The sequence below is a fragment of the Suricata suricatta genome, chromosome 9, assembly GCF_006229205.1.
Source record: "Suricata suricatta isolate VVHF042 chromosome 9, meerkat_22Aug2017_6uvM2_HiC, whole genome shotgun sequence".
Classification (NCBI taxonomy): Eukaryota; Metazoa; Chordata; class Mammalia; order Carnivora; family Herpestidae; genus Suricata; species Suricata suricatta.
This window is the reverse complement of record NC_043708.1, coordinates 130,603,086-130,629,838: the sequence shown is the minus strand read 5'-3', so window position 1 is coordinate 130,629,838 and position 26,753 is coordinate 130,603,086. Positions and strand designations below refer to the sequence as shown.

Sequence of the window (26,753 nt, the reverse complement as noted above, 5' to 3'; positions counted from 1 at the left end):
TCCTAGATGATGGCTGTTTTCTTTCTCACCCTCCACACCCCTTGTACCATTGCTCTTCTGTGCTCCTGACTGACATTTCTAGACCATTCTCACTTCCTCTTCCCTAGACATTCCTTATTTAATCTGTCGTTGGAGTGTATTGCCTACTGCTTATTCTTGGTGTAGTCATCTACTGATCCCTAGTTCATGCCCCCTCATTCCTGGAGGATCTTAGTCCTTGGTCCACTGTCACACTCGAAAACCATTTGTTACAATTGTTGGTAATTTCAGTAAGTGCTTTCCAATATCCCTGTTTGTCATTTATCGAGGCCCTCTCCATTGTACTCCCCACCTCAGTTACTTGCCCTCCTGGTCTTACTCAGATCTTATCGTGACTGGTAACTCCAACCCCTTCATAACCCCTAATGTCAAGCGCCCCTTCTTCTGTCTCCAGCTCACTCTTTCTAGTTCTCCACCCCTGCCCCCCAGCTGTTCAGCCTCAGAGACACCTTCAGCCATTGGTCTGTCTCTTACCACTCTCTTGTCCTCACCACATTTTTCACTGAGCTTAAACTCTGTGGACCAGAATCATCACCATTCCCTGCATATGCCATCAGTTTCCTTGTGCATCTTTTACTTTGCTGTGTTCCCCAAATCTGGTCACCTCAAACTCTTTATCAGTCAGTCCTTGAGCCCTGGAGCTGAACATGGCTGATGAGACACACACAGTGCTATCCACTGGCCTCACTTTAAATTTTTTAATGTTTATTTATTTATTTATTTTTTTTGAGAGAGAGAGTGTGTGTGTGAGACAGCACGAGCTGGAGAGGGACAGAGAGAGGGGGATAGAATCTGAAGCAGCTCCAGGCTCTGAGCTGTCAGAACAGAGCCCGACACAGGGCCTGAACCCATGAACCATGAGATCATTACCTGAGCTGAAGCCGGACACTCAACCGACTGAGCCACCCAGGCACCCCGCACTGGCCTCACTTTAAATTCATGGTCAGCAACCTCAAGGGGCCCTTTGTACCACCAGCCCTCATCTTCCATTTCCCTAAACTGTTTACTCTCCCTTGTCTCTTGGTGACTTTTCTGTTTCTTATCCACTGCTGTCAGTTCCCAGCATCTCTTCTTGTCCTCATCCTCAGTGCTAAGAACTCATTCCTCTTTTGCTGCAGAAACAGAAACCAGAAAGAAGTCCCACAGTCTAACCACCACACCTACCACCCTGCTAATTGCCTCTATTTTTATCTTATTTTTATTGCCATGGAAGAATCTTTATGTGACCTGTCCCTTCTCACACGAGATACCCATCCCTGCTCACCTCCCTGGGACACTTCTTTCATAATTATCACCTTCCTCCTCCTCATCTCTTTTTCTACCTGTGGAACCATTCCCATCAGTGCACTGCACACACATCATATAATTTTTTCCCATCTTGACTCTACATGTGTCTTTTCTATTCCCTTTTTGGTAAAACTCTCTGAATCCAACTCCTCACTTCTCATTCTCACTAGAACCCTCTGAGAGTGAGATTTAGTCCCCACCATTTCATAAAACCATACTTGTCAAGATCACTAGTGGCCCCACTTGGCCAATCCAGTGGGCCAATCTCAGTCCTCAGCTTTCTTGACCTGTCAGCAACACCTGAAACAGTCTACCCCTTCCTCCTTTATTAAAAATTTTTTAAAAAATATTTTTTATTTTTGAGAGACAGAGAGAGACAGTACAAGCAGGGAAGGGTCAGAGAGAGAGGGGGACACAGAATCTGAAGTAGGCTCCGGGCTCTGAGATGTGAGCACAGAACCCAACACGGGGCTCGAACCCACAAACCATGAGATCATGATCTGAGCCGAAGCCGGATGCTTAGTTGACTGAGCCACCCAGGTGCCCCACCCCTTCCTCCTTCTTGATATGCTTTTTTTACTGGACTTGTAGCTACTCCAGTCTTCTGACTTTCCTGCTGCCTACCGCTCGTCCCCTGTTGGTCCTTCCCAGTCTCCACTGCTGGCTTCTTATCATCTTTTTGACCCTTAACTATTGAAAATTTCAGTACTCAGTCCTGGAATCTCTTCTCTATTGCTCTTCCTTTGGAGATCTCATCATCTCTGCTTTAAATACCATCTATTCTCTTGACTCTACCTTTAAACCATATCCAGAATCCAGCCACTTTTTACCACTTCCACTGCTCCCCACCACCCTGCCCCAACCTGTCAACCTCACTCACTTGGAATATGTGTCATGGTCTTCTTACTGGCCTATATGATTCCACCTTTGGAAGGAGAGCCACTGTGACTGGGTGGTCAGGGAAGGGCTCTCAGAGCCTAGGGCTGGAGTATAAGAAAGAGCCATTCATACAGAGGTATGCATAAAGAACATGCTAAGTAGAACAAAAAGCAGTGTGAAGGCTCTGGGGTGAGAAAGAGCATAGAACATCACTACCCAGGGGGTAATGGATACCTGATAGAAAGGCAAATAGCAACTTGAGACAAATCATCATAGGAATAGAAAAATTAAGAGATCTCAACATGAGAAACATTTTATTTTAATAAAGATGTGAATACTCACATTCCTAACATACTACAAAACCCTGTACAGCTCTCTGTCACATGGAGCTCTCGAACAGTGGATGAAGATAATTGCTTTGCTGGTGACATGTTTTAAAAAGCAAAGAATTTTATTCAGAAATCCGGATTTTGATGCTTTTCGAAATTCTAGAAATAGTGTCTATATTCTACGACATGGCAATTAGCTACAGTTGAGTATGGCTGCTCCCTTTAGATGAGCATGCATTTCCTAGTCTCTGCCATTCCTCACTAGGTGTGTCTAGGGGGTTCACTCCTTTCTCTGCCTAGCCCCTGTAGGTGTCTGATTTTGCACCTTGAGGCCAGGAGGTGAAAAGATTTCATCATTTTGCATGTTGGAAAGGATTCATCAGACTCCACTGAGTAGAGTCACATAAGGCTTTTATTTAAAGGTGAAGGACACAGTGGAGCAGAGGAAGATGATATAGGAAAGCACTGGGAGCTCCAGAGACAGCCAGGCACAGCCTCTCCAGGGTCCTTCTGAGTCCCCTGTAGACCTATCTCCCGATTGAACCACCAAGGTCTGTGCAAGAAATCTTTGTTCTGGGCAAGCTCAAGGCAGAAGTTCCCACAGGGGCTTTCACATCCCTTTGGTCTTATGATCAAGCCCTGACCGACCAGTGATACCACCAAAAAGCATAAGTAAACAGACTGGGCCCGGGATTGCCGGGGGGAGTTTCAGACTTTAAACCGCACCTCGTAAAATACCATTGCTCTTTTTTTTTTAATTTTTAATGTTTTATTTATTTTTGATACAGAGAGAGACAGAGCATGAGAGGGGGAGGGGCAGAGAGAGAAGGAGACACAGAACCAGAAACAGGCTCCAGGCTCTGAGCTAGCTGTCAGCACTGAGCCTGACATGGGGCTCGAACCCACGAGCGTGAGATCTGACCTGAGCTGAAGTCGGAGGCTTAACTGACTGAGTCACCCAGGCGCCCCAATATACCATTGTTCTTATCTTGCCCAAAAGTCAGAGCCAATATCCAGGTGTCTCTAAAGATAAACATAGATCTTTTCCAGTTTGTGAATCAACTCTATCCTAATATAGAAGATAATGTCCTATGAAGACAAGGTAGCCCACTTTGGTGTAGAGTCATTACACCAAAAAGGCAATGAAGTTCTGGAAGATCATGATTTGACTTCTGCTGATAACCAGCTGCATCACCTTCTGACCCCGTGGTGTGAAGGCCAGCCCTGCCCATACCCCCTGGCCGTCTGCTTGCTCTAAGACAGCCAAGCTCAGCTGTCGCCTTCTTTCCACTTACCAGCTTGCCAGAGTTCTTGCAATGTCTCCTCTCTGGCCTTCGCCCTGATCCACCATGTCCCCTTTATTTCTACCTCTTTATTTTTGACAGATGGTGAGGTGTTTGAAAGCACAGGGCAAGGATTTGTTTATCTTTGTGCTGCTCTTCCAGGTTTCCTGACATGCGGAGAATGGGGTTTAGCAAATTCCCTTGTGAAGATTTTGGCTTCCTCTCCTGCTCTTTCATTAACCACTCCTGTTTCAGCCTCTGGCTCGTGGCTGTACTTTCTGTAACTGGCCCTATTGTGATCCCCCTGGACAGGTCCACCCTCTAGAAATGACCACAGTGGCAGCCCTAACTTTTTCTTTAGTGGAATGGCCTAGGGATCACCTAGTCTCACTGGGTAATGATCACATGTGAGATGCCCACAGTATCTCAGAGATGTCATACATCCCTCCACTGGCTTTGGCTTAGATGACACCCTCTGTCACCTGCCTCACCTCCTCTCACCTGCTGAAGGAGGTGCCCAAAGGGAAGCTTTTCTTTTCTTTTTGGTTGTTTTTTACATTTATTTAATTTTGAGAGGCAGAGAGAGACAGAGCACAAGCGGGGGAGGAACAGAGAGAGAGGGAGACACAGGCTCCAGGCTCTGAACTGTCAGCACAGAGCCTGATGCAGGGCTCAAACCCACAAACTGTGAGACCATGACCTGAGCCAAAGTCAGACACTCAACTGACTGAGCCACCCAGGCTCCCCAGATGCTTTGCTTTTCTAAGAGACCTCTAGCATGGTAATATGTGAACAAGGCAATTTCAATATTCTCACAGTATTCTCAGGCAATACTTTTTGTTTGTTTGTTTTTTGTTGAGAGAGAAAGAGATAGCAAACAAGGGAGAGGCAGAGAGAGAGAAGAAGAGAGAATCCCAAGCAGGTTCTGTGTGGCCAGTACCAAGAGTCAGATGCCTACTCGAATGAGCCATCTGGGGAACCCTGTCAGGAAATACTTTCTGAGGCCTCTTGTGTCCAGTGTGAGAGAAGATTAAAAGAAGCTGCAGGTACCACTGCCCCAGGGCTAGTGGACAGAAACTTCACCAGTGACCTGAATCCTTTCTGTTACAGTGGTTCCCACCATGGCTGTGGGCCTGTCTTCTAGTCACCAAAGCCATGACCAGGGACCCAGAGTCTGGTCTCACAGGCTCATGGCTTGACCCAGAATATTGCGTGTGGCTTAAGCTTGATCATGCCCTGCTGGGATGGCGAAGTCTCCAGCCTGCCTTGCAGCATCTTTGTTTTCCATAAGTATAGTTGGAGAGAGAACCCTTCCCTGATTTAAGGTCCTATGCTTACACTATGTTGCTGAAGCAAGGGACTTCTGTCCCTCAGACTCCGCAGTTTGTCTGAAGATTTCTACTGCAGAACCTAGAACTTCCAGAAGTGGCAATTCTACTCTTCCATAGGGTTGTGGCTTCTCCTGAGCTGAAGGGCCAGATGTGAGGGATTGTGTTGCATCCTCAGGCAGAGAGACAAAAACCTTATCCAAGTCAGGTGTCCTTGAATGGCACTACTGTGTCTTTTCTTGTGGGTTGCATCAGATATCAGAAAACTGTATTAGCTATTTAATAATTGTGGTCAGAGAGGAAAACTCTTAACTTCAGTTTCTTCATCTGTTAAACCTTTTAAATGTTTATTTATTTTTGAAAGATAGAAAGAGAGAGAAAGAGAGAGTGAGAGAATGGGGAAAGGACAGAGAGAGGGAGAGAGAGAATCCCAAGCAGGCCCTGGACTGACAGCACAGAGCCAGATATGGGGCTTGAACTCACAAACTGTGAGATCATGACCTGAGCCAAAATCAAGAGTTGGATGCTTAACCAACTGAGCCACCCAGGTGCCTCTCTTCATCCGTGAAATCAAGATGTCAATAATTCCCTCACACTGTTAGAATGATTCACTGAAATTACTACATATGTCACCTGGCATAGTACTTAGCACACAGTAGGAGCTAAACAGTTACGGATTCTTTTGTCCCCTTTTTTTTTCCTCTGCCCATTTGTTTCTAAATATCTTATATGACCGTTAAAAAAAAGAGTTCCAGCTTTCAATAGATTAGGAAAGTGAACCTACTTCCAAAGATTCATTTACTTGAATTTATTGGACACAAAGTACAAGAAAAGTCCAACACGGTAATTGCCAGATTGTTTTCTACTTGACAAGTTGTTTAAGCCAAACCTTTTCTGTGCCAAGTACCTGGGTCCAAAAGAAAGAATTTGTTCATCCCAGAAGTTTCCAAGCATCCAGATGCCACACACACAGTGCTTGGCTGACTTAACCGAATGCATCTGATTTCGTGGAGGTGTGCAAATAGATACCCTGGTATTCTTCTATGACCTCATACCAAAGTGAGACTTCACTAGGGGACTCTTTATATATTAAATCTTTATCAAATTTACCCCCCAGACCCTAGTCCAAGAAAATATTGCCCTTCAAGGAGGTATATTTGGTTGAATATTAAAGAAATGGAAAGGAAATTGTTCATTTGTGAGGTGCTGATTTTGATTCCTGCAAAGTATACGTGTAAAGTCATATAAATGAGCTGTTGCAGAGAAAGGGAGCTCAGAAGCCTCCCAGGATAATTAACGCATTTAATTTCTATGTATTCAAACAAACAAACAAACAAAAAAACCAACAACAACCCAAGTTCAAAATGGCTTCTTAGTCCTTGGTTCACTGTATACTTCACCCTGCTGCCTCTGATGCTCTGAGGGTATATTCTGTTTACATGAAAAGCATCCCTCGAGATGACGAGAGTGTGATGCATACCAGCTCTCAGGAAGGAAATTTGGCCACAAGCTTATTGAGCCTGTTTGATCTCATTGTTTCATTTCTTGGAATCAGTTCTGAGCAAATGACCAGCAACACAGACAAAGACATAGGTACAAAGATGTTCTTTGTAGAGTAATTTATCAAACAGAAAGATAGGTTATGAGATATCCAATACAGAATGGTCTCAACTGTATAAATACAGTAGGTAGTTGTATGTGCACAAATACAAATACAAAGACAGAAACATGCTAATGACAGCTTTGGGTGGGCAGCATGATGGACGGTTTTTGCCTTAAAATTTTTTTTAAATCTTTATTTACCTTTGAGAGAGAGAGAGAAAGGCAGAGCGCAAGCAGGGGAGGAACAGAGAGAGAAAGGGAGACACAGAATCTGAAGCAGGTTCCAGGCTCTGAACTGTCATCACAGAGCCCAATGCGGGGCTCAAACCCCCAAACTGTGAGATCATGACTTGAGCTGAAGTTGGACACCCAACCGACTGAGCCACCCAGGTGCCTTTTGCCTCACTTTTATACAGTTTTTGAGGTGTGTGTGTGTGTGTGTGTATTTATATTTATATATTTGTATTTTTCAGATTTCTATTGTGATTATGAATTGTTTTATTTATTTCTTGAACAAATATTAATGGAGTGCTTACTATGTGCCAGCCTGTGAGCTGGGTGGTAGAGACACAGAGAATTTCACTCAAACAAAACCAACACAGTCCCTTCCTCCAGGAGTTGACAGAAGTTGAACAAACACATGTCTAATAGCAAACAGACATATGTGATAGGGGTGAAGGAGCAGTATATTACAGAAATGCCAGCAGAGGGGACAGAATTGCATTTGGAACAGGGGCCAGGGAACTATGGCTTGTTTTTGTTTTTACAGATTTTAAAAAATGCTTATTTATTTATTTTAAGAAAGAGAGAGAGCAGGGGTGGGGCAGAGAGAGAGAGGGAGAGAGAGAATCCCAAGCAGGCTCTGTGCTGTCCGTGCAGAGCCCGACGTGGTGCTCGAACTCACATGACCTGAGCTGAAATCAAGAGTCCAGCACTCAACTAACTGAGCCACCCAGGTGCCCCTGTTTTCATGTTTTTTAAGGACTGTAAAGAAAAACAGGAAGAAGAAGAAGGGGGAGAAGAAGAAGGGGAGAAGAAGAAGAAGAGGGAGAAGAATAAGGAGAAGGAGAAGGAGAAAGAGAAAAAGAAGAAGAAGAAGTCGTCACAGTGACTATAGGACTGCAAAAAAACTATTTTTACAAGTGAAATATATTTTCTCTTCTCCTTTACAGAAGAAGTTTGCTGAGGCCTACTTTGGAACATCAGGAGGCCTCTCTAAGGAGATGGCAATCAGTGTGGGCACTTACCTATGAGTTAGCAAAAAGCAAAAAAAAAAAAAAAAAATCCCAGCAAAGTCTTATTAGAGGAAAGCGGAACATATTTTAGTTAAAAAAAAAGTTTTTTTTTTATTGGGAATCTGGCTCCTGCTACAGGTAAGGAGGGAGGTACATTTAAAGGGCATGCTACTATAAATAAGATTCTCCTGCTAGTCTCTGTCCTCTTGCCTCAAATGCCTTTCATATATGGTGGGTTTGATTTTAAAATACCGCCAGCTCATTTTCATGTTTCTGATCCCATGGCTTTCTTAGTCACAGTGCAGTTCCACACTGTGCTGCTCCGAGTGGCAATCGCAACTTTTTATTAATTGTACATTTACTTCTGGGCCAGGCGTCCTGCTAGGTACTCTCGATCCACTGTGCTATGCAGTCCTCACAACTCCACAGGATGGCCACTACCGTCTGACTTTTACAAAGAAGGAGCACTGATCAGAGAAGCTGAATGGGTTGGTGGTGGACACACTGTGGGTAATTCGTGGATCCAGGGCTATGAGCTGGGTCACCTCGTTTTCAAGACGGGGCTCCTTCCTTTATGGCACCTGTCGGTGCGGGCTCCTCCTTCTTCCATGGAGGCCTGTTTCATTTCCTGTGATTTCATTTCATTTCTTAATCTCACTGATTAATAGCCTTTCTTGCTCTACCACATTTCCCTCTTTTCACCCCCATCCCCTCCCCCTCTGCAAGTAGCCATCATGGTTTTTAGTTTCCTTAAAAAGCTCAGTATATTGGGGGGCAGATTTTCTTACTATGCCACTGAGCTTGTTGAGTGGAATTGAAGGGTGCTGGGCTCTCTAGCTTTCTAGCTCATTCCTTATCTGCTACGTCCTAAAGTAATTTTTTGATAACTCCATTGCATTTCAGCTTCCCAAATTTATTGTCTTAATTTCCTCTGCTAAAGACAGATTTTAAATGGGTTTAATAGCACAGCCATTTTGGAGGCATCGTTAATTTTATATTTCTCTTCTCTGCAGATTGGCCCTTCTTCTCTCCATTTCTTCCCCATCACGGGCTCCCAAAAAGTGAAGGGGAGGAAAATCTTCCCTCCACCCTCCCAGACAGGAGGCCCTGTGAGTTAAAGTGACAAAAGACAGATTCACAAGAGAAAAACAGCTTATTAGCACCTGCAATGCACACACACAGAAGTAATTCAAAGGGCTGGGTAGGGCTTTGCCTTAGTTAGCATCTTCACAAAGGACAACATATTTGTAGAGAAGGGACAAGACAAAAGAAAGCCTTCTAGGGGTGGCAGCCAATGGGGCAAACTAATGGGAGATAAGGTTGTTTTAGTAAGGTGTGTTATGTCGATGCCTCTTGGTGCTGTCCCAGAAGCTGGCAAGAGTCTGTGGTCACAAAAATCACAAGCCAGCTTTTAGGCAAATGTGAGGGAGGGCAGAGAGCTCTCTTTTGGAGTCTGCTGCTTCTCTGCTGTCTTCAGCTCAAACTAACCCTTCAACCAAAGCGGCCTATTTTGGGGGCGGTGTATTCTGATTCTCTACTGCAGCATTTTGAGAAGCTCTTCTCATTCATTCTAGTTCCTCCTTTGCCTTGGACAGTGGGTAGCAAAAGCACCAGGCTCGGAGCCAAGAGACCAGAAGTGCGGCGCTAGCAGGTCCTGGGCCAGCAGGAAACTTCCAGAAGAGTCCCTAACCTTATCTGGGGCTCAGAGTCCTCATCTACTAAAGCTGAGGAGCTAGAGTCAATATCTAATTTGCCGATGTGTCTGGATGGCCAGGGCGTAGTCAGGAGACAGAAATCATAGCAGTTATTGGAACAGAGAGAATTTAATATAAAAAACTATCAGCTGGGTGAGTGAAATGTGTTTGTAAAATATACTGAGATAGTCAATGCAGGGAGTGGGGGAATAAAGGGAAGAGATCTGCATTATTGTAACTCAAAAGCTCAGAGGAGGCAACTCACGAAGCTAAAACTCAGATCTCCGAAGAGGGGACCCTACCTGGCTGGTGTTGGTGGGGGACAAGAAGGAAGGGCAGGATGTGGCTGGTCTGCTAATTGGATCCAGGGGCTCCCGTGGAAAGGCATTGCTGCTTCCTGATGCTGGGCTGGAGTTTATAGGAGCAGAAACCTCAGGTCCCTTCTCCTGTCCAGCCTTTCAGCCTCTTTCTCGCTAGTGCCCCCTATTGGCAGAGGCCTAGCAAGGACCGTCTGGCAAAGCACAGGTGTTTGTGGACAAAGTAGGGGCTAGAAGTGTGGCTTCCGGGCTGAGTGATGATAGCTTAATAACTGGCACAATGTTAATCCCTGAGATTGCACACTGGTCATCTAGAAGGTACTTTTGACCCCTGGCCGAAGAATGGTCCATAGACATGTCTTGTGTGGCATTCACAATAGTTTACTTAAACATTTGTGTCTGGGTTTGTTTAAAATTTTTTTTAATGTTTACTTATTTGAGAGAGAGAGAAAGAGAGAGCATGAGCAAGGGAGGGGCAGAGAGAGGGAGACACAGAATCAGAAGCAGGCTCCAGGCTCTGAGCTGTCAGCACAGAGCCCGATGTGGGGCTCGAACTCACGAACTGCAAGATCATGACCCGAGCTGAAGTTAGAGGCTTAGCCAACTGAGCCATCCAGATGCCTCTCATTTTTTTTGTTTATTTATTTATTTTTTAGAGAGACAGAGACAGAGCGAGTGGGGGAGGGACAGAGAGAGAGGGAGAGAGAAAGAATCCCAAGTAGACTCTGTGCTGCCAGGGCAGAACCTGATGAAGGGCTCGAACCCATGAAATTGTGAGATCATGACCTGAGCTGAAACCAAGAACTGGATCTTTAACTGACTGAGCTGCCCAGGCGCTTATATATCAGTATCTGATTTTAACAGGATCCTGCTGTACTTTCTGGGTGCACAGTAGCATCCGAGATGTGCAGAAGACAGCCTTATTGAACAAAGAGAAACAAACTTTAATTGGATGCTACTGTTTTTCTCTGGGATGGGGCCAGGGTATGGAGTATACTGATTGGTTCTCAGCAAGTCTCCTGACAAATACTCTGACTTCCCTCCTCCCTTCCTCCCAATTTACAGGCCCCTACACACGATGCAAACAGCTACATGCACACGCAAACCACATGTGCAGGCATGCATACATGCATGTGCATTCTCCCTCTCTCTCTCACACACCGCCATGAGCCATTTATCACGTGGCCTCCGTTCTCCCAATCCCTTACCACATTCCCTCACGTGCACTATGCTCTGCTCTTGAACAAACTATGCTCTGAACTACTTGAACAAAGTTGCCCAAACATATCGGGTGCCCCTTTTGTCTCCCGGGCTCATGTGGATGCTGCCTGCCACTGCCTCTGATTCACACACCCAGTGACCAAGATGGAAACCTGACCTCCTTCTGTCTGTCCTTCACCAACAGTTCCGCGTCTCTCGCTTAGAAGCCTTCCCACAGGGGCGCCTGGGTGGCTCAGTCAGTTAAGCATCTGGCTTCGGCTCAGGTCATGATCTCATGGTTCACGGGTTCGAGCCTCGCATTGGACTCTGTGCTGACAGCTAGCTCAGAGCCCAGAGCCTGCTTCGGATTCTGTGTCTCCCACTCTCTCTGACCCTCTCCTGCTCATGCTGTCTCTCTCTGTCTCTCAAAAATAAATAAGAAATATAAAAAATTAAAAAAAAAAGAAGCCTTCCCACATTGAATAACGTGTATCCAGGCTATGGTCACTCTGTTTGTATAATACCCAGCGTATACCTTTAATGGAACATTCTTTCTCACTAGGAGATAACCTTATAATTTATAGCTTATCTCCCTGAAAGGAAGGAACTTTGCCCGACTTAGCGAGCAGTTCTGAGGATGAGCAAACAAGGAAAGAATAAATGAATACAGAGCTAATAAGTCCGACTGATGCTTATCTATAAAGAGCAGTAAATCATAGTAAAGCATTGACTCTGAGGTTGGAATTTCCAGATCAAAATCTTGGTTCTTCCATGAGTTGTATGACCTTGGGAAACTACTTTAGCTCTCTGTGCATCAGTTTCCTTCTTTATGAAACAGGGAGAGTAATGGTATCTATGGGTTGTTGCAAGCATTAAATGGGGTCAACAATGCCAGTAAAATGCTTTGCATGAAGCCTGGCTAGTGGTGAGCACTCCCTCTTGTGTTTGCTACCTCGGTACCATAAAGTGATATATTAGACTCTCAGGATCTATTGCTGTATAATTTGCTGGCTTAAAGCACCCATAGTATTTACTTTGCAATTTGCTTCCTCCTTCCCTTCCTTCCTTCCAACATCTGCTCTTCATTCCAAATATTTATTGACCAGGTATGATGAGAGAGACACAAGGCATTTGTTGGCCGAATGAGATATTGGATATTCTTGACAAAGAGTTGGGCTGAGGCCAACATAGTTTGGAAGCTGAACAGACCTAACTTGGAAGAAGATGTTCTGTCTCTGCTCTGGTCTAGAAGTCTAAAATGCCAAGTACAAGGGCTTGTGTAAACCCCCACTCTGAGTTGAGCTCGTGGTGATATCCCAGTAGTTTATCTGGAAGGGGTGGGAAGGGCAGGGCATCTCAGGTGTGGGGCTCTTGACCATGGCTATTATGTTAGGTGGGTCACCCAAGTCAGAGGAAGTAGGACCCGGTTCTTTCCTGGGAAGAACCTGGTTGGGCATGACGGAGTTTGGTTCTTTTCCAACTGGCTAAGGTATTGGATGCTAATTAGAAATTAGCATGGGGACTGGGATCTCAGGTCCAGGCACCAAGACCTGGTGGACTGGAACCACCAGGTGAAAGTAACAGGGAGGCTGCAGGCTGACTCTGACTTAGGCTTGTGTGGTGGGGATGGGTCACAGCCACAGAAGATGGTTTTAATATACCCTCATCAGTGGGGAAGGCAGTCCTGCTGGACTTAGCTCACAATGGCTAAGAACTGAGCAAGATTGAGTCTGCAGCAAACCAGATGCTGGAGATCCTTGATTGCTCAGGGCTGGGTAGCAAATAAACTCATAGTCTAGCAGAGCACACTGACCAACACATTATTTCCATACAGTATGACATATACTGTGAGTTGGGTTTGCAAGTCTTGACTCATCTGAAACACAAGTGTGGGTGACTTAATATTAGTGGGAAATTGCTTACTACATTTTTCTGGGTGTTGGCCTGGGAACTAGAGAAATAGGGAGGAGGGGGTATCCTCATTATGTTACGTCTCTGTGGGTCCTCCGAATGTACAGAGAGATGGCGGATCCAAGAGCACAGGCTTGGCAATTTCCCCTGGACATCCCCATGGTTGATTTCCTTCAGGTCTTTGCCCAAATGTCCCATCTCAGTGAGGGCTTCCTGAACCATCTTATTTAAAATTTCTACCTCCCACCCTGCCTCTCTTGGTTCCCTTCCTTCCCATTATTTTTCTCTATGACTCATATCAGCCACCCACTAACTGTATATTTTACTCATTTATTTATTATTTCTTTTCCCCAACTGGAATGTAAGCTCCATGAAGGCAGGAATTTTCAGGTGTGTGTACCCCGCTGTACACCCAGTAACTAAAAGAATGCTTCCCTAATCACAGGCATGGAATAGATACTGTAGACTGATAGGCATATTTCAAGAAGTAACAGCATAAACAGAAATGTAAAAGGAAATAGCATCTTCCATGGCTTTGTGAAAGGCTGAAAGTTACATACAAGTGAGTAAAAAAAAAAAAACTCAGTGAACACCATTGACAACACCAAAGCTATCATTTCTTTTCATCTCATGGAATAAAATGTTAAAGAAAGAACTCTGTCATGGAGGAAGATAAAACAGAGCATAGTTAAATCTCTCCTTTTGGGGGCCAGCCTCCAAGTTAATCAGCTAATTGAAGCTCTTTGCTTTCTCTTGGCCCTTCCTGGCACACATCTACGTAAATAAAGCATCTGCAGCTCCAGAAGCTTCCTTTATGTGAAAGACAATTTGTGTTCACAGTCAAGGCCGGGCAAAAGGATACTTATGTAATCTGTATTCCTTATTTTCTCTTTGTGAGGGATGATCTGCAAAGTTTCCTTCACAGTTGTGATAAATGATGTCTGGGCTTAGCCCGGGTGTTGATAATTCATAAGCAGTCAATATTTAGTAGGAAGACATCGTGTGCTTCTCAGGATGTGCCACGTCTGTGAGGATGCTGACTTTCATTGCAATACCATAAACATATCAACAGCGGTGTATTTATAAGCTATCTGCAATTCACCAAATGTATTAGAAGGCAAGTCGAATTTACACGTGTTAAAGAAAGGACACTCATTGCTGGTCTATGCATCCCCCCCAAGAAATCTGAACATTGGTTGTAGCTTGAAAACAGTATCTTTTGGGAGGAATAATAAAATAACCAATTGTTGGTAATTGCCATTTTTCATTTGCACCCTTTTCTTCCTTCCCATATTCCTTATACCCTTTTGGCCACACTTTCTCCTTGAAATTCTCTCTTTAAACATAACCCTGCAGGTAAGGATTTTTATCACACAGTCTTTTTTTTTTTTCTTAAAAATAAAATGACAGCACTACCTTCTGCAGATTGTGCTTCTAAAAGAGTCATCTTCAAGAAAGGTACATCAGACCCTGCTATGGTTGATCTATTTTAGTATGTGCACATATGTGACAACCCGTGAGACTATTTTTTCGAATAGGATTCCTAAGAATTTGAATTCATACAGCAGTTCTAATTTGCCACGAACATCTGTTACAGTCCCCCTTTAATGTCTGTGACACAGACTTTCTACAACACATAAAAAGGGGCATCGGATTTTCTAGAACATTGCATAATTTCTAATGTCTTGTCTTTTCTCTCCACCCTCTCTTCTCTCTTTCCCCCCACCTTGCAGGGCTGATAGTCTACCTAGGAATGATGGCGGGGGCCTTCGTCCTGGGGGGCCTCGCCGATAAGCTGGGGAGGAAGAAAGCCCTCAGCATGTCTCTGGCCCTCAACGCCTCCTTCGCCTCCCTCTCCTCCTTCATGCAGGGATACGGAGCCTTCCTCTTCTGCCGACTCCTCTCGGGCATAGGGTATGCAAACGCAGGGCTTCCCTGGACCCTTGTAGACCAGTGTTCCCTACATCCGGGCACTCTAGCTCCGAGGGGTACTTCCGGAAAACCTGGGACTGGGTTTTGTGTTTGACTTCTAAGATAGCATATTAAAGTTGAACCTTAGAAAGGGGTTAGGTTGTAAAGTCAGTCTATAAGGTCACAGTAACCTGATACTGGCCTTGCCTTGGCCAGTCTTTCAAATTCGCTGGGTTACTTTACCACAGAACTTACCGGTGGGGAATAAGGTGACTAGGTTTCTGCTAAGGCAGTTTTTAGTGTATGACCCAATTCTTTATTGGCATTTTCTTTCTGCAGGATTGGGGGTGCTCTGCCTATTGTTTTTGCCTATTTTTCGGAATTCTTGTCCCGGGAGAAGCGAGGAGAACACCTCAGTTGGCTGGGCATCTTCTGGATGACTGGGGGCATTTATGCATCTGCCATGGCCTGGAGCATCATTCCGCACTATGGTGAGCACTCTGCCTTCAAACAGCTCAGGGATCCTTGTTACTATGGTAGCTGCATCCAACATTTCCCATCCTCAGCCTCATTCCCCATGCTCACACACGGTTCCTGTTTTTGACTTTAATAGTTTTGTAGAACTTACAACACTGGAAGACACATCACTAATTTCAGTACACATGACTTTATGGAAAGTATACAATCTGTCCTTCCTGCCTCCCTCCCTCTATCCTTCCCTTTCTTCTTTTCTTCCTTTGACTTGAAAGAATTTCAACCTTTATCTCCCCAGCCCTCCCCCACCAGCTTTGGTAACCCCATTTTATAGATGGCGTAACAAAGACAAGAGAAGTTGGTGACTTGGCCAAGGTCACGTCTTGAATCCTGATGCTCCCATGCAGTACTCTTGTATACTCTCCATTCTAGGGGCTGTTGTCACTCTTGTTTGGCTGCAGAACTAGGGCAGCCTTTACAGACCAGGTCTTGGATTCAGCCGGGACAATTTTATTATCCTGGATAATTGCAAAAACCGGATTCTCTGGACAGAGACCTGGCGGTACCTACTTTCATAATTGGTTTTGTTAAGAATAAAGTAGGGAGAAAGCAGCAGTTTTGAATTTGATTATGTCTTTTAAGCATCCTCGGCAATAAATACCATCAGCATCCTTTAAAATTGCTTTTGGTAACCCCCAGTGATGGGTGTTGGCTTTGCCATTATTTAGATGCCCGCAGACCTCGAGGGGTAGCGGAGACGCGCGTGAAGCTAACCAACACTGCTCCAGCCATTCCCCCCCTTGGTGTCCGTGTTTGAAATCTCATCCTCTTCCCATGTTCTGAGGTGGTGGAGGTTCCATGTTATCATTTTAAGAAGTTCTGGTATAGACAATGCCTACTCTGTTACTTAAGGTGATACTGGATTTATTACCCTGGTAATCTGATAAATCCTGAAATCTCAGTGGTTTAACATGATAGAAGTTTCTCCTGCTTGTAAAGTAGGGCTGGTATTTCTGACGCACAGGTGGCTCTGTCCCATTGGTAGTATTGGGGCTCAGACTCTTTCCAGTGTGTGATTCTACCATCTGCAACATGCGGCTTGAAGTCTGGTTGGGGAAAAAGTTGTATGTGGGTGCTTTTGAAGGGCAGGCGGGGGAGGCAAATGGTCCTCTCTGCTTGCATCCCATTGACCCCAAATCTGTAACATGATGACCTGTACTGCAAAGGACGCTTGGCAGTGTAATCTTGCTGTGTGCCCAGGAGGTAGAGGAAATGGGTTTGTGGACATGGAATGTTTGCCATATCTCCTCTTTGAGAACCCACTGGATTCTTATATAAGAAACAGAAAAGAAGTAGAAACAGGAATAGTGAAATGAGGGTTCCAGAGAATTCTGCCACCAAAAGCAGTTCTCCATCATTCTAGATACAAAATCATATTACTCGTAATATCATTTCTGCACTTTGCCTTTCACTCAGACACATACTTTAATGACCCATGTACTATTCTGTTGGTTATTTGGGTGAGTGAATAGCTTCCCCTCCCCCCAATTCTTGCTATCGTATCATTTACGCTGTTAACTCATCCAAATGTGTGAGTGCTAAGAAACTATTTCTACATTTAAATTAAGTAAACATTTTTTTTCGGGGGGGGGGCATTGTGGGGACAAGTAAAATCTGAATAAAAGCTGAATCAAAATAGTGGTGTACCATGTGATTGGGGCAAAGTGACTTCATCATGTCCAGCTGTGGTTCCTTCACCTAGAAAGTGGAGAGGGAAGGAAGCTAAAAGAGCAGACCATAGAGATCCATGCCTCTCATTCAGTAATAACTAGGATGCAAAGGGCAGTGCTGAGACTATGTTTAAAAGAATTCTTATCCTGAAACTCCCTTCCATCCCAGCAGCATCAAGAAGGTCTGCCTCCTATTTGCAGACTGCTTATTTCATGGGAAGTTCCCACCGCACACCTGACTGGGGAGCCTCAGCTTAGGTCATGTGCCCACCTCAGCCAATCACTACACCCTAGAGATGCTGGGCCTAATTGGTTTCCGGATAGTTCCTTCCTTCTCTCTGGCACCAGGAATGGGGTTAGTGCCCCCCAGACCAGGTATTTGCCTTATGATGGAGTCCACAGCTTGTGGGGTATTGTGAGAGGGGATCCCCACAATGGTCACTGCATGGTGTATCACTTTTTACTTTGCTTTACATACTGGTGTCTGGGGGTCTAGTTGCTAAGGAAGTACTACAAGGATTCGAGTTGGGAGCATGTTGACTGAGACTGAGTGGCATGTCCGTGGCTGAGGGGCCACGTGGCTGCTGGCTGGCCACTGCTGGCTGACATCAGGACTTGCGTTAAATATTTTACCACAAGCCGACAGGGTGTCTTTCCTGTTTGCAGGCTTGTATGAAATCTGGGACTTTTAGAGTCCCTTTTTAACATACAAACCTCTGGGATGATTAGGCTTCATTGAAACAAGCATTAGCTGGGGCGGGGAGTCCACCCTAGGGACATGGGAGACTGGAATGGCCGTATCACAGGAGTGATTATTTACTTTAAGCCTCATTTTACCAGGACCAGATGTCCTGTCCACAGTGAACCAGACAGTTGGTGCTTTTTCTCAATGTGCCTAAGACACTAATCCTCTCACACCCCTCCCCTGAGCAGGGACACAGGCCAGGGGAACCAAAGAAAGGAGACTGATATTTGTGCTCTGGCTGGTGTGACCCACTTAATTGCTTTCGCAGGAAAGAAGTGATGGGAGGTCCTGGCACCAGGAATTCGGGTGACTGAGTCATTGAGAAAGAAAATTACAAAACTCAGAATGTTTTCCTGGGATTGCATGGGCACAGCCCGGAAAAAAAAATGAATATATTATGGAAGATTAATTCCTATTGTAGTTAGCAGTGCCAACTGTTTGTGAAACCCTTATGGAGGAAAGGAGGGCAAGCTAAAAGATCAGTGAAGAGAACAATCCCTGTCTCCAAATTAATAGGTTGTTGCATATATTTGGAAGCAGTTCACTATTTAATTTTATTTTATTTAATTTAAGGTCCCAAAGAACCAGACAGCCTAATGAACGTGATAAATGCAGATTACTAAAATCCCCATAAAAACTATAGAAGCACAAGGGAAGAAGGGATTTTAGATAATTTACACATATTATCATAAAGAAAAAAGTTTGTCTTGGGCAGAATACTTTCGATACGCACCTGCTTCTGGTCTCCTTCCCTCATCATCCACCTGAGCTTGACTACTGTGTCATTTTAATCAATTTGACCTCTAATTACTCAAGAGTAACTTTTGGACATGAGTTGTGAATGTGTAAATATGACTATGGTTTTATCTTCCCCTTTCTAGTGTTGCTCTCAGGAGAAAGGAAAGGCTTTTTAATTAAAATTAAGGCAAACAAACCCCCGGGACAGCCTGCTGTGCAAAACAGAGATTTGGTTCTGGTTGAGAAAGTAGGATGAAGTATGTATTGTGTGGCCAAATGTGTCACAGTTGTATAAGCCCCTCTCCCCCCTACCCCCTACTTCCCCCCACCTGGGATCCCTCTGGCTAGTCCTTTAATTATTGCTCCTAGTAGGAAGGATCAGTGAAACAGCAATGCAAATAGAATGAGTTGAAGCACAATGAGTTAAGAGTCAAGTGCAAGTAGACCAAGTTGAAACACAATGGGAGTAATAAAGAGTTCAAGACATTGACTGCCCACCACTGGAGTTAGCCATATGGTAGATTTTGAAGTATAAACATACCTCATTTTATTGCACTTCGCAGATAGTAAATGGAATTGAGATTTTATGTCCCAATAATGATTATCCTCCGAACTTGAGAAATCAGTATATTCATTTATACAGTTTTGTCTTTAAAACTATGCTGTTGGAATATTGTCAAAGCTACTTTGAATGGCATGGGAAAACCAATCTATTTTATAACCTTGGAATAAAAACCTTTTTTTGATGTTTACTTATTTTTGAGAGAGAGAGAGAGAGAGAGAGAGAGAGAGAGAGAGAAAGAGAGAATCCAAAGCAGGCTCCAGGCTCCAAGCTGTCAGCACAGAGCCCGAAACAGGGCTCAAACCCATGAGCAGTAAGATCATGACCTGAGCTGAAGTCAAATGCTTAACCAACTGAGCCACCATGGTGCCCTTAACCTTGAATTAAAAAAAAAAAAGCAATTCTTTTGCTGATCTTTGCTGATACTCCTCTATTTTAGTCAACAACTTTGGCACTAAATATCATGTAGCTATTTCCAAACAAATCAAATCTACTATCAAACCAGATGAATTATTATTGGTTGCACCCAGCAAATCTGTGATGATATTGTTACCTGTATTCTACAGCTGTGAAAACCCACCAACACAGCAATGATGTGAGAAAGCAAGGATTTGTACCCTGCTCCGGGTCACTACAAACATCTGGGCTCTTTCCACTGCGCTATCAGTCCTTAAAAGAGGGACTTTTGCGACCCATGGACATATTTGAAATAATGTTTTGTAGATCCCGAAGCAATTCCTAAAAATGAATTTTAGAATGCTTTCAATAACCAATGCAGAGTAGGAGCTAGTCTCTCCATTTTAGTGATGATAGAATTCATTTGAATTTAGAAGCCCTGTCTCTTTAAAATTAAAAACAAATTGATATAGGCATCCCTTGGAGATATTATGGGTTCAATTTCAGACTCCTACAATAAAGCAAATATCACAATAAAGTGAGTCAAGTGAATTATTTGACTTCTCAGTGCATACAGCATTATGTCTACAACAAATTATACTCCATTATGTGTAGGGTAGCATTATGTCTAAAAAATGTATACACCTTAATTAAAAAAATACTTTACTGCTGAAAAACTGCTCACCATCTTCTGAGCCTTTGGTAAGTAGTCATCATGGATCACAGATTACCAAACAAATATGGTAATAATGGAAAAGTTTGAAATATTTCGAGAATTACCAAAACGTGACATGAGACACAAAGTGAGGGGATGCTGGTGGGAAAATGGTGCCAATAGACTTGTCAACATGGGGTTGCCACAAACCTCCAATTTGCAAAAAATGCAGTTATCTGTGAAGCGCGATACAATGGGCTGTGCCTGTGTCGTGACTGATGGTGTTTTTCAATGTGTGGTCCTGAAACCCTTTGCATTGGAAACACCTGTAGCTGGTACCGCCCTTTGACCTGGGCAAGAGGGACCCCAGGGTCATGTAAAACCCTGATCTGGATTTCTTCAGCCATACCCCTTCCTATAAGGCAAGGGGTCCCTGAAGAGTGGTCACCCTCCTACCAGATCATGCTCTGGGTGCCCCAGACCCAGGAATTCCCACTAAACTCATGGAATCATGACAAGGACACTCATTCTCATTGCGGTGGCTGGCGATTTGTTCACCTGGGTCAACCCAAGGCCCCTTACTCTGTGGGAGGGGCGAGGAGAAGGACAGGAAAGGGGCCCTGCAAGGGTAGGCACCTTATTTGTCAAGGCCAAAGGAGAGAACATCTGTTATTTAACAGTTTGTTGACTTAAATTTTTTGGAAGTTCATTTATTTCTTTTGAGAGAGAGAGAGAGAGAGAGATGAGCAGGGGAGGGGCAGAGAGAGCGAGAGAGGGAGAGAGAGCATCCCAAGCATTGTTGAGATGCACATTCTCAGAGCCTATTCCAGACTTCCGCTTCAGAAACTTTGGGGACGGGTGGCGGCGGGGGGGGGGGGTTGCATTTTAACCTGCGCCTCAGGCAATGCTCTCGAGGCGTAAGATCATGTCAGAAATGCTCCGACTGCTTCTCCACAGGCTGGGGCTTCAGCATGGGCACCAACTACCACTTCCACAGCTGGCGAGTGTTCGTCATCATCTGCGCTCTGCCCTGCACCGTGTCCATGGTGGCCCTGAGGTTCATGCCAGAGAGCCCACGGTTCCTGCTGGAGGTGAGTCAGCCCCCACCCCCCAGCGCCCCCACCCTATGTGAGAGCCCTTTAGCCCCGTCTCCCCACCTGCTTGCAGGTTGCAAACCACCCCCCTCGTGGCAGTCTGTGGTGGCTGCATTCCCTGGATGATGGACCCTCAGAGGCAGAGGGGCTCAGGAGCTCCCTGAGTGCAGAGTGGCACATGGCTCCCCCAGGCTGGGTGGCAGTAGAGGGGGCTTCCCCAGCCTGCCTCCAGCACCCACTCTCTCCAGAGACTCTTCAAGGCAGCAGGATGCTTTTTCAAGTTGCTGCAGTGAGATCTGTGGCAATATTGTGTTGTTTCCAGATCCATCAGGGATCCTGACCATCCGGGACCCCTTCCCCCTGGGAGAGCTGTTGCTGGGGTCTTGGGAGAAGAATCCTTCCAACTGGGGCCGGGGCAGGGGGAGCCCTTGCATTTGCGGTGGTCAGACAGGGCGGGGCTGGCAGAGGAGCAGTCTCTTCTACCCTCTCCAGTTCTGACTCCACCTAAGTGTCTCCTAGATCTTTCTAAAGAGTGATCACCTTGTCAAATTCCCTTTTGTCCCACTGATCAGGGGCAGGCACAGCAGGGAGTTTTTGTGTTTGTTTTGTTGTAACCAGGGATATCTCAAAATGTACCCTTTGTTGAGTATTCGTTTCCTTGGGCTGCGACACAAAGGACTTTGGTACAAACTGAGTGGCTTAAAGTAACAGAAATAGTCTCACAGTTCTGGAGGCTGGAAGTGCAACCTCACGGGGTCAACTGGGCCTCGTTCCCTCTGAAGTCTGTTGGGGAGTCCTTCCTTGCATCTTCCAGCTTCCGGGGCTTTGCAGCAGACACGTGGCTCACAGCTGCCTCACTCCACTTCCCGCCGGTGTCATCCCCCGCGGTCTCCTGGCGTGTCTCTGTATTCACACGGCTGACTTCTTATAAAGACTTCAGTTGAACTAGATCAGGAGCCCGCGCTGCTCCAGTAGAACTTCATCTTAATTACATCTGCAGCAACCCTGTTTCCAAATAGGTTCATATTCCAAGGTCCTGGGGTGGGGTGGGGGGACACAATTCAATACACAGTTCAATAGTAACATGTTACTGCTTTGCTCTGCCTTGTCAGAGAGGAATGTGGCTCCCACCCAGCAGTCCATTCAATTTTTTTGAATGTTTATTCATATTTGAGATAGCACCAGCGGGGGAGGGCGGAGAGAGGGAGACAGAGGATGCGAAGCAGGCTCCGCACTCTCCGCAGGGAGCCACACGCGGGGCTCAAACTCATAAACCGTGAGCTCATGACCTGCACTGCACGGAAGTTGGACGCACAATCGACTGAGCCACCCAGGCGCCCTGGCAGTCCATTCAACTTTACAACTAGGAGTGTTGGACCGTGTGATGGGAACAGTGTCTCATGGAGTAATGCCTCACATTTACACCTGGAGGGCACTACCTTGTTATCCTTCCGAGGTGGGCTGGGGGCAGAGACTGGTCCTGGTCACAAGCCTGGATGGCAGCGAATCCCTGACTATTCCCCTCACACTCAGCTGCGTCGGGTTTCTGCCCCTACTCGGCAAGGGATTTCTTATTCCTCTTTCCTTTCTTTAACCAGATGGGCAAACACGATGAAGCCTGGATGATTCTCAAGCAAGTCCATGATACCAACATGAGGGCGAGGGGGACCCCCGAGAAGGTGTTCACGGTGAGTGTGCGGCGGCTATGCCAACAAGGAGGGGCTCTCCTTTTTACTCTGGTCTTGCTACAAATTAATTTTACTCTATTATCCTAAAAAAAAAGTGTATAATAAAATCCCTGACCTCCCTATTACTGTCATAATTATTTATTCATTTTGATGGATATCCTTCTTGTTACTGCTGTTTGTTACAAAAAACAGTGGAAGAAAAACTAGTTGTGTTCTTATGGGGATTAGCATATATACATATATTTATATCTCCATAATTTTCAAGAGTACTCATAAGTATTCTGTTGTCTCAGAATTATTCTTCTTAAAAAAATGTTTATTTTTGAGAGAGAGCGAGAGAAAGAGAGACAGAGCATGAGCAGGGGACGGGCAGAGAGTGAGGGAGACACAGAATCATAAGCAGGCTCCAGGCTCTGAGCTGTCCGCACAGAGCCTGATGCGGGGGTCGAACTCACAAACCATGAGATTATGACCTGAGCCGAAGTCAGATGCTTAACCGACTGAGCCACCCAGGAGCCCCACAGAATCATCCTTTTAATAAACATTTATCTTGGGAACATTAACACAGGTTCTCTAGACATGTCCCTGAATGCTAGAAATTTCTTTACCCTGTTTTGTTACCTTGTTCCTGTTAACATTGTTTCTCAGACCCGTGGCTCCTTCCTTCCAGTTCTCAGTTGGTTTTCCAAGGGTAGACTCATAGAAAAATGACTGGCTCAAAAATCACTAGGATTTTTTTTAGCTCTTGAGTCATGTTGCCAAGTTACATTTCAGTAGGGTTGTGCCAATCTAAGTGCCGTGAGCAACAGAAGAGCCATTTCTCTTAGCCTGAATTTTCTTTCTTGCTAGTTTAAAAAGTGAAGAACTAGTGAGTGGCAATTTCCAGGAAGATGTTGCGTTAGTTACCACGATCTGGGCTCCCCCAGCCAAGCTCTGTGGCCAGTGAGGAATGGCCCGCTGAGGGTCTCTGAGCATCTGTTCACATAACTTCCTTTCAGGTGGGAAAGGAAGCCCTTTCCACAAGGAAGCCCTCCTGGGTTCCCCACCTCCTGCCCCGATTCACTGCTTTTGCTTCTTTGGCCTCTGACATTGACTCTGCACAAAATAGAATCCATGTCCGGGTTAACTGTTGCCTACAAGCCCTGAACCACCTGGTGGCTAAGAATCCACAACTCGGAGCCAGACAGTCTAGGTCCAAAACCCAGTTTTGATGCTTTGTAGCTGTGTGGACTTAGGCAAAGTACTCTCTCTGCCTCGGTTTCCTTATTGTGAATAAAACCGATAATAATATCTGTAAATATGGTTATGGTAAGGATTGAATAAATGACCTAAACCAGTATCTGCCTTGGAGTAGGGGCTACATGAGTGTTAATTATTATTCTAAAATGTTATAACCTATTTTTTTAATAAATTAAATCAAGCAATAAATTTTATTGTGTTCAATGGCCTATTTCTATGGATTCCAATGCTCCTAAAAATATCTAAAATATGAGACCAGTGCCGTTATTGCACACATTTATTAAGAAGCATGACTAACAGAAATACTCTAGATGAAAGATCTTAAGGGCGTAGATGGCTGTCCCAGGTCCCCACCCCCACCGCTGTCCGTGACGGACTATAATCCTGCAGGTGTGGACAGCAGATGTCAGCGGGGCTCCCTGCCCGCCGGGACCTGGGTGCGCTGGGCTCAGCCCTGCCCCACCCGCAGTCCCCAGAGACATCTTCATGGTCTTCTGTCTCTGCCTCTGGCCTCTGAATCCACAGCAGCTGGGTTGGATTTGGTACCACATCAACACACACACAGACACAGACACAGACACACATGCATCATACAGACACACAGACACATGTGTACAGACACACAGAGACCTAGACAGGCACATACATGTATAGACACATATACATATTACAATACAGACACACAGACAGATATATGTGTACAGACAGACACAGACATAGACAGACACATACACAAATAGACATACACACAGACACAGACACACACGTATGTAGACACAAAGACACAGACACGCACACATCATAATGTAGACACACAGACACGTGTGTACAGACACACACACAAAGACACATATATGCAAGCACACACAGATATACACTGACACAATGACACATGTATATAGTCACACACAGGCACAAAGGCATATAGACACACACATACATACAGACACACAGACACGCACATATCATAATGCAGATGCACAGACACGTGTGTACAGACACACACGCAGATGCACAGACACATGCAGACACACATCACTGGTACCAGGCATTTGTAGTAACTTTCCTGATAATCTGAGGAACTTTCTCACAGAGCACACAGTTTTCTTCCCCTTCTTCCCACTTTTCTTTCTCCTTTTTAGCCTTCCCCCTCTTTTCCCTGTCTTCCCTCTGGCTCCTGTGGCTTCTCGGTCATTCCCTGCCCCTTGAGCCATCTTTGGTGTATGTATTCCAAGCAAACCCAGAGCCCCCGAGAGGCGTCTTGCTGGAGGATTGCTCTTAGCCTTGGCTGTGCACCTGTCCCTGCCTTTCCCAGTGACTGTAAACTCTTCCTGGTGGCCCGTGCGGTATCTGACACAGGGACTTCCCTGACTGCTGCTTCCAGAAGGACCGCTTCTAGATCAACCATATGGGCTTGCCAGAATGGGAGTCCCTTTTAGAGAAGTGATCCCACCTTCTCCCTTAACGTGTTCAACCTTAAGCAGCCTGATTTCAAGAATGGAGGTCTCAGCTTGGAAATCGATAAATCAAAAGCCTCTGGTTTCCAAAGACAAAAACTCAGCCTTACACTTCCGCCCTAGAGCCCCTCACCTCAGGGATGGACATGCCCCTTGAGGAAGAGTTCAGGCAGAAACCCCTGAGTGGGGACCTGGGTTCTGTGGCCCCTGGGCATTCTGTTAGTCCAGCCCACAGGCTGGTCACGCATCCTTAGGACTGCTTTTAGTAGTTTTCGTCTAACAGGGAAGAGAATTAAAAAGCTTGTGGCCTCAGCATCCCCTGTTGACTTAGTAATCCTATTAATTATTTAGAAGTGAGTGACTGGATGGGGCCAGGGAAAGAAAAGAAAGAACAACCAGAAAGTGCTGGCAGGTCAGAGAGCAGTGGCATTCGGGAGTGAACTCCAGTTGGATGGGGTTAACTGCTTTGCTCCCCAGTGGGCTCCCTGCAGTAAATGACAGGATGAGCAGGAGAGCCACAGGTGCTGGGTCCTCGCTTTCACCTTTGAGCTGCTGGGGTTCAGGACACGCTACGCTAAAATATGGCGCCTTGGCATACTGAGTGCCTTAAGCTGGAGAAGACTGAGAAAATGGCAGAGGCCGGAAGGTCACTCTGACCTCTCCCCACTCACCCTCTTCCCTGGAACAGGTCATAAATCTGCTGGGTGAAGTTACTGTCCCCGTAGCAGGAGGAAAGAAGACATTCTTTCCTTCCCCAGAGATGGGGGGAGGGGTCGAGAAGGCTGTGTAAACAAACCTTGTTAAATCAACCCTTTCTTCCCAGTCACTTCTTCACCATTTACCACCCTTAGCCCAAACTCCTTCATCTTGTCAATTCTTTAGCAATTCTTTGTTTCATGATCTAAAAAAAGCTTTCTGCTCCTCTCGCTTCTCTGGTCCTTCATTCTCTTTGGAAGGCTC

At 45.4% G+C, this 26,753-nt stretch overlaps 1 protein-coding gene across 4 annotated transcripts in view; it reads left to right on the top strand.

Moving 5' to 3' along the window:
• SV2B (synaptic vesicle glycoprotein 2B) overlaps positions 1–26,753 on the top strand; it is a 193,966-nt gene that overhangs the window by 130,215 nt on the left and 36,998 nt on the right. For all 4 annotated transcript variants that reach the window (XM_029952140.1, XM_029952139.1, XM_029952138.1 and 1 more), the window contains exons 3-6: positions 14,838–15,018; positions 15,355–15,506; positions 21,273–21,406; positions 23,008–23,097. In XM_029952140.1, the coding sequence (XP_029808000.1) occupies positions 14,838–15,018; positions 15,355–15,506; positions 21,273–21,406; positions 23,008–23,097 (557 nt within the window). The remainder of the gene's footprint in view (positions 1–14,837; positions 15,019–15,354; positions 15,507–21,272; positions 21,407–23,007; positions 23,098–26,753) is intronic.